A 10769-nucleotide genomic window follows, 5' to 3' on the forward strand; every position below is an offset into this window, starting at 1 on the left:
GCGGTCAGGGCAGGCCATTCAAGTTCTCCGATTACTCTGATAACCCTGATAAACCATGTGCCTATGTGTAAAGTGGCACTGTCATATTGGAACATTTTTTGGACTCCTTAGTTCCAGTGAAAGGAAAGTGTATTGGACAGCATACAGATTTTGTATATAGTGGGCTTCCCACTTCAAAGAAACCGTTTCAGGAAGGTCTACATATGTAGTTAATGGTTAGGTGTAGATAAACTGGCAATATAAACTAACTGGTCAGTGGTAGTCCTATGGTGGCCTATTTACATAGAGAATGGTGTGGGCTAGGGCCAGTAAATGTAAACATACCTGATCCAAAAAGATTTTTAGGTTACTGGATGCATCAGTGCATTTTTTGTTCCGCATTCATTATTTTCATTAAAAAAAAATTAATTAAATAAATAAAATAATAATAATAACTACAAAAAACATTATTTTTAATGCTGTAATATGTCAAACATGTTAAACAATAAGACTTAAAAACATTCAAACTGATATAATAATAAACAAGTATTTACTGAATGTCCCTTGGCACAGATTCTAATACCCATCATCTGTCACCTATTTTCTTTTCTTTAACACAATCTACAAACAGGTACATAAATATAACAGGAAGAATTCATTCAGTTGTCAGGGTTTTGTTTGCTGGTGCCCACTGGGAGCTAAGAATGAGCTGAAAGCCTTTGGTGGGAAACAGAAGTCTATATATCAGCAGGCTTCTCCTCTGCCATGAAAGAGCCAGAAGTGAGCGGAATCCATCAGCAACCAGAGAAAGCTGCAGGCAGCACAGAGACTACTGAGACAAGTGCACACATCATACTCATAACACACACCAGGTCTGAATGCGCTTTTAGGGTAATATTGTTCGGTAACAGCGGCCTTGAAGTACATGAAGTGTATGAAACCGTTGTGGTCTGTGTCTGTATGAATTAGTCAAATGATTTAAAAAGGTCTGATAAGTGAAGGTTTATGTGCGGTTTATGTGCGGTGAATCGTGGTGGTTCAGGTACATTTCATTTGTACCATGCACTAAAAAGTCTTGCATATCTGGTATAATCTATAATCACACCCTTTATTTAAAAATATCAATTAACAAAGAACGCAAATAAATGCCTGATAATCGATTTGAGATTTATGGATTGCAACAAAACACAGAACCAGTGAACATATTACAGTATAACTGTCAGAGTAATTAAACTGCTGTTGGATCCTGAGCTGTTGATTCTACAGTCTTTTTTTAATGATCATGGTCTCCCATAGTCCCAAAACACAGGGCCAACATTACAATATCATCATTTAGTCTTTTGGGGACTGTGCGGTGTGTGTGTGTGTGTGTATACAAGTGTTCAGACATTGTAGTCAGGAGCTTTGCCTTGTGGCTGCCTTAAATGGATCTGCAGAGTGATGAACGCCCCGACTGTGACGTGGAAGAGGATCTGCCACATGTTGCGCAGTTCGTAGAGGTACATGTTGCACAGGCAGATGAGAGCAAAGGCCAGGAATGACTTGATGTTCCTCCAGACCGAGAAGTATGCAAATAAGTAACACTGTACAATGAGAAGAGAGATAGCTTTGTTATTTTGTGCAGCACAAACTAGTTTTATTACAACACAACATTGGGTACTAGTCTTCAACTCCTGTAGCTTTACTGGCATCCATGGGAAGTATGAGCATTAAAAGGCTATGAAAATGTGTCATTGTTATTAATTTAATATTTTTCATCATTTTTCTAATGGAAAATCAAATCAGTTTTTTTCTCTATGAAACTATTTTTTTAAGACATTACATGGCCAAAGGTTTGTGGACACCTGACCATCACATGACACCTGTATGTGCTTCTTCAACAAACTGCAGCCACAAAGTTGGAAACACAACAGAATAGGATGTCTTGTGTTACAATATCCCTTCATTGGAACTAAAGGGCTCATATATGATTCCAGCATGGCAATGCCTGTCTGTAAACAAAGAGAGTTCCATAAAGACAAATTCTGCTAAGCTAAGTTAGTGTGGAAGAACGAGTGAAATGAGATGTTGACTGCAAACCAGGTCTTCCTGCCCAACAAGAAGTACATATGGGATATTCAATAAGCACATATGGATGTGATAGTGAGGTGTCCATATACTTTTGAGCATATAGTGTTGTTTAGTTGTACTAAAACACTATCACACTATAGCATCAGCAAAAAGTTGAAGGCCAGCATGCTCTTCATTGCCTCACACATTTCATTTCAGTCTATCGACCCTCCTGAAATGATGAGTGCCTCCATCTCCTGCTAGAACAATGTGAACTAATCAATTTTAGGTTGGGAGGATTCACGGTAGTACTCTACACAGTGATTTAAGGAGAGAGGGAGTTTAATGATCATATCTTCAGGAATCCTTGCCCTAAGTCCAGCTCACATGCCACCTGTCTGGTAGAGCTCAGCAACTCTAAGCCATGCTTTTTTTTTTTTTTTTTTTTTACACTTTAAGCAAAAATGCTTTTGCAGTATAAAAAAAGAAATCTTGCAACACAGGTATTGCTTCATGTGAATGCCGCTCAAATTTCTCTGAATTACTTCAGCAACATCAGCACTGATTCTGCTGTTTTTCTAAGAATGGAATAAAAGCAGCCCCCCCTCTCCCTTCCATGCTGATGGAAATGAATGCTGTAAGTCACTCGAGCACTTGATGGATGACTATAACTTACCTGATATAGACAGGCAGCCGTTCCCAGGAAAAAGGCAATTACATAATTAAAGTCTTCATCCTCGTTCTGCGGATAGAGCAGAAAAAAGGAGAAAGGGTCCTGCATTAAGGAATTATCCAGCATGAACTAATTACACACAGAAATCCTTTGTTAGATTAATTAAGCTGCAGTACATGCTAGCTGGGGCTGCGATGCATAACTATTGAATCATAATTGCTGTTACGTTGCATAGCGGCTTAAATATAGTCCAGAGTATAATTCGAAAGCAGGCATAAGGAAAGTTTACCTGCAATATGCTTTCTATGGCATGGACTCCACGCAGTAAGTTGAGTGCACCACACAGAACAGTTAGGACACATGCCACTATGCCTGGCAAGGTGACAGGCTCCAGTGTTTGATTTGGAGCTGCGAATAAAAAAAAACCCCAAAAAACCAAAACAAATATATTTCAAATATATGAATCCTGTACCACAAAGACATACAATTCCCAGGCAATAACCTGTCTGAACAAGTCTGAGGATTTTATGAGCACATTATCTGTTGGGAATGAACTAAAAAATGCTTTAGTTTTAGTTATGACTGTATTCCAGTGAAGCATCAGCAACACATTACAGATAGATAAGCATAGTGGCATTTTTACACCCTTCTTGTCAAGGAGGAGTAAAGAAAATTGCACTGTGCGATGATACACACAGGCATAATATTATGACCACTGAGGGGCGACATGAATAACACTGATTATCTCCTCATCATGGCACCTGTTAATAGGTGTGATATATTAGGCAGTAACTGAACATTTTGTCTCAAATTTGATGTGTTAGAAGCAGGAAAAATGGGCAAGTGGGCCAAATTGTGATGGCTAGATGATCAGAGCATCTCCAAAACTGCAGCTCTTGTGCTGTGTTCCCGGTCTGCAGTGGTCAGTATCTATCAACAGTGCCCTTTAAGTCCTGTAATTTCTTAAAGTCCTGTAAGTATCCTTTAAGTCCTGTAAGTTGCAACTTAGAGGACTTAAAGGATCTGCTGCTAACATCTTGGTGCCAGATACCACAGCAAACCTTCAGGGATCTAGTGGAGTCCAAGCCTCGAAGGGTCAGGGCAGCAAAAAGGGGAATAACAGCAATATTAGGTAGGTGGTCATAATGTTATGCCTGATGGGTGTACTTTTGCTTCATATACAAATTGTGCTATTAATAAAAATAATGATGTAAGCACATTAGAATTTATGGTTCCAATACGAGTGAGGACACATAAGGTGGTAAGTACCTATGCCTTTATATTTGGAAGAAGTGCTGTGAGAAAAGCCATTGATCAAGCTCAGGTCTTCAGGAGAGAGCTGGTACGGGGGCCGCAGCTTGATCTCTGTCTGCATGTCAGCCAGATTGATCTTTGTGGAAAGGGAACGTGGGCTGTTGTACCGCTGCTTGGTCTTCTGAATGAAGTTGTCTATGAGAACCCCCAAAGTCAAACACAAGCAAAAAGCTAGTAAAGAAATAAAGTGTCTCCCAAACACTGATAGGCTGCTCACTGTGCTAAGAAATTGTGTTAGATCAGCTCATTGGCAGCACAGTATCTTTCAGCCTGTAACAATCTGGACACACACACATACACTGTGTTTGACAGCTGAAACAGGTTATGATTGGTTTTGTACATTTCTTTGTCCTTTTTTTTAATTAGCAGAAAACCTTCTGTTTTTCACAATACTCTAAAGGGTTGTTCCAAACAAAAAAGCTCTCGTTTGTTGTAATGAATGATATATTTGGATAAACTGTCTGATTACTAGGAATGACACATGCTTCTATGCCTGACTTCATTCTGCACTAAAGAAAATTCTTTTATTTTACCACACTGCAAAAAAAACAGATTTATGTAAATTGTAAGCAAATGACTACAAAAGATTGCTTTATTGTCTGTTACATATACCTACAAATCTGGTACTCTTTTCATTCTGATTTATTGATTCAGAGTCAGAATCTCATACACATACCCCACATACACATAATCACTGCTTGTCTGTAACGTTACTATTGCTCACTCGTATCTCAATTCAGTTGTTCATACAGATGTGAAAATTACATCATTACATATATCTTAATTCATCTCTAGTATAGCAGAGCATTGTTGGAAAAGGTCACATATAAAGAACGGAGTAGTTACAATGTTTGAGTGCAGTAGAGGATGGCAGAACATTAGCTACCATAGAGGCTTGCACAGAATCACAGTGTTTGCAGAGAACTACAGCAGGTTTTTTGAAATGTTCCAAAGACATAAATTTTTGCTCAGTAATAGAGAGAACTCACCAAACTCAATGAAGGAGTAGGGCCTGACAGCGCTGTTAATGCGCTTGGTGTCGTATGTGACAAGGAACTCTCTCTGTAACTCATCCAGGAAGCAGAACGCCAAGACATTGGGGTAGTTTTCTGTGCATACCATCAGGTAGCCCACTCCCAGAGAGCTGGTGAAACTGAATAACAAACAAAATAACATTATTATTCATATTTACCACTAACCATTTAACATCAAATAACTACTGAATGACAAATCTTATTTTTATCTTCTATGTGTCTCACACACACACACCAACACACACACACACACCAACACACACACACACCATTCAGTAACCTTTTGTACATTGCTAAGATGTGCCACTCACACATGAGGCCATGAGATGATCAACCTGCCCCTGCCTCATTATCATGAGAACACAGGAAGAATGTGAACAAGGTCACAAACTCACACATTCTCTAGAACTCTAAATCAGCTAAACACGGCAAAGCGAAGCAAAACTTTTCAGAGACACACCTATGCACCAACCTATTCATCAATTACTCATGCTGCTACATTTGCTTTTCTTTAAAATGCATGCAGCTTGACAGCCTCACAGGAAACCGGGCCCATTTTTGTCACCATGTCTCTCTACATTAATGTCTCCTCAGAGAGATGAAACAATTCTATGACTCACAGCCCCGAGTGGCAGGGAAAAAAAGGGGGAGTCGACTCATTCGTGCCCGCTAACACAGTTTAGAGTGATGAATAGCAGCTGCCTCGAGTGCAAGGCTTCAAAACGGCTTCACCCGAGGCCCTCGCAGGAGTCATCTATCAGCGTATGCTGATTTAGCTGCTAATTTACCTGATGTGTCGCCACTTCACTTTGCTTTCTTTCAAGACTTTATGCTCATTTTGACTGAATGACACTGCATGCAGACACCATATTTTGTGGAAGAAATGCCATGGCTAATATCGTACTGTTTCCCATAAATGTCAACTGCATACAAAGACTTACTATATCTTATAATCTGATTATATTGCAAGAAGCTATTACAGAACTAATCAAACTGTTTTACAAAATGATAAAGTAATTCAGCACATGTTTTTAACTGAGTCGCAGATGGTTTTAACAGACCGTGAGCCGTAACATATTCGGTACAAGTCAATAATACATTAAGAGTTGGACTTTTACAAAAAGTTGTGAAATACTGCATTTTCTGTGTGCTTTCCTTTTAGACAAAGCACTAAGCAGACAAGAAATATCTCTGTGATGTTCCGGTTGCCTAGCAGAGAAACAAAACCCAGTACTGTAACAGAAACCAGACTTTCTTTTTTTTACTACAATTTCTTCCAATTTTATCATCAGTTCCTATCCACAAGTTGGTTCCCCCAATTGTATGAAAGCATTATCTGTCCTGTACCATGCAAATAAAGTTCACAGGTGCCCTCAACTGGTTACTGTCACTCTGACTGACAGGTGAAAGTGTAATGTCATCCCTCACACTTTGTAGGAGTCTAGGTTTGTCAATCAGTGTTTAAAACTTTGTGTGAGTTTGCGAAAAAGTATGCATGACTACATAAAAAGAGCCCTGTATTCATCCCTGTATTTAGAAATCACATACTTCACATTGTACTGGCCAGTCTTAAGAGAGCAGCGGTCAGGAAACTGGCTGAGTTTTTTGGACAGGCTCTTGAGGTGCTTCTTGGTCTCTTGCAGCCCTTTGTCCTGTTCATAGTCGGTAGAGGCAGAGAGGGGCAGGCCGTCCCTCACCCGCACCACTGAGGCAAAGAGGACCATAGACATCTTACAGTGAAAACCTGTGAGCATAGGTGTACACAGCATGAGCACTGAATATTTTACTAGACAGCTCAGACACAGAACATATCACAATTTTAGAGAGCTAATACTAACGATTATATTGTACATGTATCTACATTTTTAAAAATTGTTTCAAGTCTGTAATGCCCTGTTTGGTTCTTACGGTTTGCTTCAAATACCAAAAAGGGCAAATAGAAAAGCTGTACTCCTTTTGTTCAAAACATGAACAACAAAAACTATACTAACAGTTCAGTTAATAGTTATTTTACATAATTTCACATGAGGGCTTATCTTCTTATCTACCTTTACTTATCTCTCTAAAGGCATTGTGATGTTCCTGTTGCTTAGCAAAGAAACAAAAATGGTACCATAACAGAAACTAGGGAATTATTTCCATATGTGGAATTAAACTGATTAGGGTTGTCAAGCCTTTTTCCCCTCATTTTCTCCATACAGAGAAATTTACAGTCAGTCATAAGTAATTACTGTTGCTCTGATTGACAGGGGAGAGAATACAGTCATTCCTCCCAATAGAAGACAGCAGTGACTCTTTTGCGCTCTTAGACTTTTTTGAAAAAGAGGAAAATTACAGAGTAAATAGAGATGATAGATGATGGGCGTTCATTACACTGCAACGTTTTTCACGTGTGCGTTCTCAATCACTGATGAAGGATGCATCAGCGATGCTGGATGAAAAATGTTATATAATCCAACACACATCAGATCAGCCCCAGATCTAGTCTGTGTATTTTTCATATGGGTGTTTGTGATCACGTTACTTCCAAATTTATTTCTAAGATGTTTATGAACACCAAATACTCTGATGTGAATGCCAAAAATAAATTCTAATACTGATGTCTTTTTTTTTAACTTTGAGAAATAGGCCCTGTAAGCTCATTTATACACTTTACTGGCAAAGGTTTTGGGACACCCCTCTAATTCATTGAATTCAGATGTTGTTTTTCAGGGATTGGGCTTGGCCCCTTAGTTCCAGTGAAAGGAACACTTAATGCTTCAGCATACCAAGACATTTTGGAAAATGTCATGCTTCCAACTTTGTGAGAACAGTTTGGGGATGACCCCTTCCTGTTCCAACAAGACTGTGCACCAGTGCACAAAGCAAGGTCATGGATGAGCAAGTTTGGTGTGGAGGAACTTGACTGGCCTGCATAGAGTCAACACGACAGAACACCTTTAGGATGAATTAGAGTGGAGACTGTCAGCCAGGCCTTCTCGTCCAACATCAGCCTGAGGAATGGTCAAAAATTCCCATAAACACACTCCTAAATCTTGTGGAAAGCCTTTCCAGAAAAGTTGAAGCTGTTATAGCTGCAAAGGCCGGGCCAAGTCCATAATACATTCATCGCTACCAAGCTGCCACTGTTGGGCCCTTGAGCAAGGCCACCAACCCACCCTGCTCCAGGGGCACTGCATCATAGCTGACCCTGCACTCTGACCCCAACCCCAAGGATGGGATATGCAAAGAAGTAATTTCACTATGCTGTAATGTATATGTGACAAATAAAAGACAACTTAACAACTTAACTTAATGTGCATGTAAAGGCAGACACCCCAGTTTTGGCCCGGCTTACAGTCTCTGCTCTAATTCATCCCAAAGGTGTTCTATCGGGTTGATGCAGGCCAGTCACGTTCCTCCACACCAAACTCGCTCATCCACATCGTTATGGAACTTGCTTTGTGCACTGGTGTACAGTCATGCTGGAATAGGAAGGGGATATCCCCAAACTATTCCCACAAAGTTGGGAGCACAAAATTGAATCAAAAACCGTATGCTGAAGCATTAAGAGCTTCTTACACTGGAACCAAGGGGCCGAGCCCATCCCCTGAAAAACAACATCTGAATTCAATGATTTGAAGGGGTGTCCCAAAACTTTTGCGCATATAGTGTACCATCTGTCCCTGAATGCATTTCTCAAGACGAAAACCCTTAATATGTAAATAATGCTATTATAATACAATGTATATATGAAACATATGGCAATAAAACTAATAATATAATATTTAAAACTTTAAAATATCAGTACCCTGGACAGCACCTGTGGTTATACTCTGAAGTTGTTTTTAACGCTCAGGGCGCTCACTAGCTGACCGCTTTGTTTACAGTTAATTCCAGTGTAAATTTGCTTAGTCTGGGTTACTCTGAAAGCCTTTTGGACTTCTTTTCTAACAAACACGAAGCGTTACAGACAACCGAGGGAAAAAAGCACTTGCACCATGCTGGCGCCACCCAAACAGCAAGGCAGCAAAACCTCCAGAACAAACCTAGCTAACGTTAGCTAGCTTAGCTTATCGCTAACATTACAGCAAGGCGGCGCTAAATCTGCTATGTAGCTTCAATAGACAAGATTTGTTTATTAACACAACACCTTTCACCACTGAAGCTGTTTCTAGCTAGCTTGCTAGTGAACATTACTGTTGTTAGGTACATGGCTAGCTATATATGAATCGCTTAACTAACTACGAAGCTTTCTATAACATTTAAGGAAACCATTCTTGTATGAAATACTGACCACAGAAACGTCAAAATAATTGACATGCTAATGAGCTAGCTAATAGCAGACATGCACTGTGTAGCTGCTCTGGGTGACCAAAGCTATTCCCAGCTGGTGTTTAAAAGGAGCTGAAACAGGAAACACAGCTAACCTTCGCAGAGGCATTCCTCGCTTGTTTGTAACTCAGATTTGCATTTGATTAAGTGCAGAAATGTGCATGTTTATGCTGTTCCTGCTTCCTGTTGTGCCGAGGACAGTAGCATCAGTGGGAGTAGCACATTTGTTTACGTGGCTCTGCGAAATGCATTATGGGTAGCAGCGCCTCTGGCGGCCATTAACGAGAAATACACGTCAAAAAGAGAAACGAGACGAGCTAAGGGCTTATATTTAGACTCCCTTTGCTACAGACTTTTAAAATGTAGAGTTCAGCATTATGTAGGCCTGAATGCCTGTTCATACCAAAATATGCTGTATCTAAACTTAACAGATATTAAAAGGTGATACAGGCTATAGTTACATTCAAATAAATATTCAACCCTTCAAACGGACATGATGTCATTATGATGTGAATCAAATTTAGATGACAGTATGTCAACCAAGGCATTAGTAAACAATTAAAAGACTCATTTCATCCACCCATCCTCAGTACCGCGCATCCTAAAGAGGGAGTCTGGAGTCTATACCAGGAGACTCGGAGCACAAAGTGGAGGATGCCCATCACGTGGCACAATCACGCATGCACTAACACACCCATTCACACACTGCAGACAATTTAGAGATGCCAATCAATCAATACCAATTGTACAATGCATGACTTTAGACACAGGGAGCAAATCGGAGTACCTGGAGGAACCAAATAAAGCACAGGGAGAACATACACTGATCAGGCATAACATTATGAGCAGTGAGAGGTGAAGTGTATAACACTGATTATCTCCTCATAATGGCACCTGTTAGTGGGTGGGATATATTAGGAATCAAGTGAACATTTTGTCCTCAAAGTTGATGTGCTAGAAGTAGGAAAAATAGGCAAGCGTAAGGATTTGAGCGAGTTTGACAAGGGCAAAATTGTGATGCCTAGACAACTGGATCAGAGCATCTCCAAAACTGCAGCTCTTGTGGGGTGTTCCTGGTCTGCAGTATCTATCAAAAGTATTCTTTAAATCCTGTTAATATCCTTCAACTTTGTGGGAACAGTTTGGGGATGTCCCCTTCCTGTTCCAACATGAGTGCGCACATCTGGTGGCCATTAACACGAAATACATATTAAAAAGAGAAACGAGCCAAGCTAAAGGCTTATATTTAGACTCCCTTCGTTACAGACTTTTAAAATTTAGAGATCAGCATTATATAGTCCTGAAGCCAAAACTTTGCTTAAGATCTTTATATGATTTGTAGCGCCGATCAAGCTCAGCCACAAGTGTGCCAGTAATGAAACTCAAACTTGCAACTGTTGTCTTCT

General features: G+C 39.9%; 1 protein-coding gene across 1 annotated transcript; it reads right to left on the minus strand.

The window, feature by feature from the left end:
* Positions 1 to 1068: 1068 nt before the first annotated feature.
* On the minus strand, positions 1069 to 9609 carry sec22a (SEC22 homolog A, vesicle trafficking protein). Its single transcript, XM_058392709.1, has 7 exons — positions 9459 to 9609; positions 6598 to 6793; positions 5005 to 5168; positions 3971 to 4150; positions 2991 to 3109; positions 2705 to 2770; positions 1069 to 1562 (listed from the first exon to the last, which is right to left on the minus strand). The coding sequence occupies exons 2-7, from the start codon at positions 6777 to 6779 to the stop codon at positions 1362 to 1364; spliced, it is 912 nt and encodes a 303-aa protein (XP_058248692.1). The 5' UTR covers positions 6780 to 6793; positions 9459 to 9609; the 3' UTR covers positions 1069 to 1361.
* Positions 9610 to 10769: the final 1160 nt, after the last annotated feature.

This window comes from Hemibagrus wyckioides, linkage group LG06, assembly GCF_019097595.1.
Source record: "Hemibagrus wyckioides isolate EC202008001 linkage group LG06, SWU_Hwy_1.0, whole genome shotgun sequence".
NCBI lineage: Eukaryota > Metazoa > Chordata > Actinopteri > Siluriformes > Bagridae > Hemibagrus > Hemibagrus wyckioides.

Bases quoted from the DNA above. Each gene is read 5' to 3' on its own strand.
- sec22a (XM_058392709.1), bottom strand. From the start codon at position 6,779: ATGTCTATGGTCCTCTTTGCCTCAGTGGTGCGGGTGAGGGACGGCCTG. The intron at 4,151-5,004 runs GTGAGTTCTCTC...GGGTTCTCATAG, and splicing joins CTACTCCTTCATTGAGTTTG to ACAACTTCATTCAGAAGACC. The intron at 2,771-2,990 runs GTAAACTTTCCT...CTCTATCCGCAG, and splicing joins CCATAGAAAGCATATTGCAG to AACGAGGATGAAGACTTTAA.